This window comes from Poecilia reticulata, linkage group LG7, assembly GCF_000633615.1.
Source record: "Poecilia reticulata strain Guanapo linkage group LG7, Guppy_female_1.0+MT, whole genome shotgun sequence".
Classification (NCBI taxonomy): Eukaryota; Metazoa; Chordata; class Actinopteri; order Cyprinodontiformes; family Poeciliidae; genus Poecilia; species Poecilia reticulata.
In genome coordinates this window covers 2,782,843-2,786,593 of record NC_024337.1, presented here as the reverse complement: position 1 = coordinate 2,786,593, position 3,751 = coordinate 2,782,843, and the positions used below count along the sequence as shown (strand labels likewise).

At 42.8% G+C, this 3,751-nt stretch overlaps 1 protein-coding gene across 1 annotated transcript in view; it reads left to right on the top strand.

Annotated features, from left to right (window-relative positions):
• lamb2l (laminin, beta 2-like) overlaps positions 1-3,751 on the top strand; it is a 45,551-nt gene that overhangs the window by 29,184 nt on the left and 12,616 nt on the right. The window contains exons 15-20 of the mRNA XM_017305634.1: positions 751-781; positions 914-1,059; positions 1,719-1,911; positions 1,998-2,141; positions 3,051-3,282; positions 3,381-3,619. Of these exons, the coding sequence (XP_017161123.1) occupies positions 751-781; positions 914-1,059; positions 1,719-1,911; positions 1,998-2,141; positions 3,051-3,282; positions 3,381-3,619 (985 nt within the window). The remainder of the gene's footprint in view (positions 1-750; positions 782-913; positions 1,060-1,718; positions 1,912-1,997; positions 2,142-3,050; positions 3,283-3,380; positions 3,620-3,751) is intronic.

Sequence of the window (3,751 nt, the reverse complement as noted above, 5' to 3'; positions counted from 1 at the left end):
CTCCTGGATGAAATGTTCAGCTGTGATGATCCTTTCTGTGAACCTGAAAGACTTGCATTCAGACACAAAAATTGTCTGATCTCCCATGTGTTTTTTGTGTTCCATGCATCCAGCTATCTGCAAATTGAATTTCTTATACATTTTCTCTTGACACGCTTCCATAAATCCCAKATTTGTTAAGTACAAAACTGACTATTGTGCTGTGGACAGATTCTCCCTCCTGAGCTGTGGCTCTTTGCAGCTCCTCCAGAGGTACTGCAGGCCTCTTGGGACATTTTGTGCACATTTTCACTGCATGTTTTTCTTCCTTAAGCACAAGTTTCAAGATGATAATATGCTTTCTATGTGCACCTAATGATTTTCTCCTATTGGTTATATGTATGTGTGACAGGCCACAACAAATACAGCTAGCAAGTCTCAYCAGGGCGTTTGGAGTTATTTACATACTTTGAAAGTCTGGATTCTACGTTTTTCAATTATGTCAAAAACATGAAAATAATAAAATGAGGATATAGTCATTTCAGTATTCCCTGCAAACAAGACTAGTGAGAAAACAGACCTCAAAGTTTCAAAAGAATTCTCCTGAAACCTGATAAGTAACTTTGGGTGTTAACAAAAGCTGTTCATTTACATTACTTTGCATTTGTCCGGCCCCACAGCATTGACTGTAAAGAGAAGGTGTGCAGACAGAAACTCTCACAAGCCAGCTTCTGTCTGGCTTATCTAGTTGAAAATATTTAAAGATGTGAGTCAGACAGATGTCCGAATGTACTCGTATATGGTTGTTTACTGTATTTCTTTTTATTATTCACGTTTCTAATTAAATAAATATTAATAAACGATGGCTTGTAAATCAGTTGCTATTCGAGCTACTCAGAGTCTATACAACGTGCAGTGTTAGTAACTACCYRAGTACTGACTGTAATGTATTCTTCCAGATACATCCTGATGTCCAGGCCATTTTGTTTTGAGCCCAGTAATCGCTACGTGGTAGCAATCAGGTTCCAGCGACACGGAGTCGCTTACAGACACCTTACCGCTTTCATCCTGATTGACTCAGTAAGTAAGAAACCATAAACCAGCTCTCCTCATTGTTCACAGGCAGGCATGCRGCCTTTAAACTGGTTTATTGGTGCTCCAAATACAGATTTTTATTTATTTATTTWTTTTATATTGAATCTGGTCGAAAATTGCTATAAAGAAGTTTATGTTGAGTGAAGTTGGYGTGACTGATAGCGGGAGCAAGGGCACTAGGTGCAGGATGCATGTCTCAGYRYRCTGAGACATGCATCCTGATCTCCCCCTAGTGGTAGAAAGATGCAAATTCAGACGTTAAGCCAGGCGATTTGGAATTTTAAGTTTTCACTTTCAGTTGTCACTTCTTAAAAAGTGAGTTTGGGTTACTATTTTTAGTCAAGATGTTTCCTTGACATCACAATTTATTTTGTTATGTCTGTTATCATGAATCTCTTTTCTTTAAAAGTTTATTTCAATTAAGTTATGCATTTCTTTTGCATACTTAGGTATAAAAAAGTGTGCTGTATCACAAGAAATAATTTTTCTTAACAAGATCATTCAAAAACGCTTTGTCCAACTTACTATTTAAGAGGGAAAAAAAAGCTTGAATTTTCTGCTGATGCTTAGATTGTTGAATCATCCTTCTATTCTCAGAGTCATTGTAATTCTGTAAATTCWGCTGTTTTCATTTACCCATTTAGCTGGTATTGATCCCCAAGTACACCGAGCTTCCTGGTTTCCATGGCAGCGACCCGGACACAGAGCAGCACCGGGAGGACATGATCCGCTACATGTGCCTGGATTCTTTTATGATCACGCCGATGCCAGCGCTGGCCGAGATGTGCTCCAAACTCATCTGCGGCATCTCAGCCAACATTCACGATGGGGCCCTGCGTAAGCGGACACACTAACCGGACGTAGACTGAGCAGATGCCCATCCACAGCAGAACATGAATGTATTTATTGTCTGTTGCATGCAGCCTGTCAGTGCGATCCTCAGGGTTCCATCAGCGGTGAGTGCGATAAGGTCGGAGGTCAGTGCCGCTGTAAAGCTAACGTCATTGGGCGGCGGTGTGACCAGTGCGCCCCAGGAACCTACGGCTTCGGAGTGAGCGGCTGCAATGGTGAGTTTGTTCTTGGAGCCTRTGAGGACTAACAACTGCAGGTCTTCAGTTGTGGTTGATGATTAGATGTAATTATTTATAATAGTTTTGTACAGAAGGCTTTTATCGCTAATCCTCTTGAACATTTTGAGTAGAAGGCACTTTGGCATGAGCAATCATATAATTTTTCCTGGAATGCTCGTTGTTTAGTCTGAATGAAAGGCCTTGGTATCCGCTTCATTATGTTATACTGGATACAGTAATCCACTTGTGTAGCTAGTGYRCAAGTGGATAAGAGAAATTTGAACTTTTGTCCCTCATTCTGAAACCAACAGAGAYGCAGTTTTGAAAATAAATCTCTTAGTAACCCCTCTTCAATTCTTGGAAAAGAAGGTCATCATTGTTGTTGAAACAGTTTGTTCACTTTAAAGCAGAAATATTAATGATAAACAGGAAGACATTAAATGGGATGTATTATGCAAAATCCACATTTTTCTGTTTCCACTTGGGTCTCTACCTCTATAAACAACTAAAGCACTTAAAAAAAACCCAGCTGGTTTTTCGCAATATTAATGAAGTTTAAGGCAGTTCAAAAAGCTCTGTGCGTCACCTAGCCATCCAAAGAGCTTCAGCAAGTTTGGTCAGCAGCTGGTTAAAGTACACTGTACCACTGTTTCCACTGCACAATGGCTGCTGGAACAGACTAATGTTTTGTAGTTGATTTACCATTTAGAAACCACCAGCTGCATTGTGCATTGGTTGTGCAGTAGGCTCCACTTCTGCTTTTCAGAGATTTACGGTGTGTAATTGTGCATCGGTTTGCAGCCATTTTCAGGTGCAAGTGTATGTGCTGAGTTGGGGGCGTTGGCCAGCAKCAGCTGGATTTAAAATGTCAAGAGGTATAACTGACCGCTCCTCTCTCTTTTTCAGCCTGTGACTGCCACCTAGAGGGCTCCTTCAGCCACCAGTGCGACCCAGTTACAGGTCAGTGTCCGTGCAGGCAGGGAGCCACCGGGCGCCAGTGCTCCGACTGCCAACCGGGCCAGTGGGGCTTCCCCAGCTGCAGCCCCTGTCAGTGTAACGGCCACGCCGACCTCTGTGACCCCCGGACAGGAGAGTGCAGAGGCTGCAGGGACAACACAGCGGGACACCTCTGCGAACGGTGGGAGGGGGGYGGACAAAAAACTTCCACATAGCCTTTTGCTGCTTTGCTGYAGGTMTGTTTCCAGATGCATAAATATCTCTCTTYGTTCTCCACAGCTGTGTGGAAGGCTTCTATGGCAACCCAGTGCTYGGATCAGGGGATCACTGTCACCCTTGCCCCTGCCCTGGAAAYCCTGGTTCCAACCACTTYAACGGCCATTCCTGTCAATCTGACCACACCTCCAATCAGATCATATGTAACTGCAAACCAGGCTATACAGGTGAGCTGGAACATTATCATGATCCTGCTGTTTTACTCTTTCATTGTTTTTMTAAGTACAGTGATCCCTCACTGTAACGCGGTTCACCTTTCACAGTCTCGCTGCTTCGCGGATTTTTTTGTGCAGTTTTTTTTTTACAGTGCATTGTGTTCTGTGTCTGGATTGGCTAAACAGTCTCCACGCTTCTTCTCTACTTGTGTGCCAATA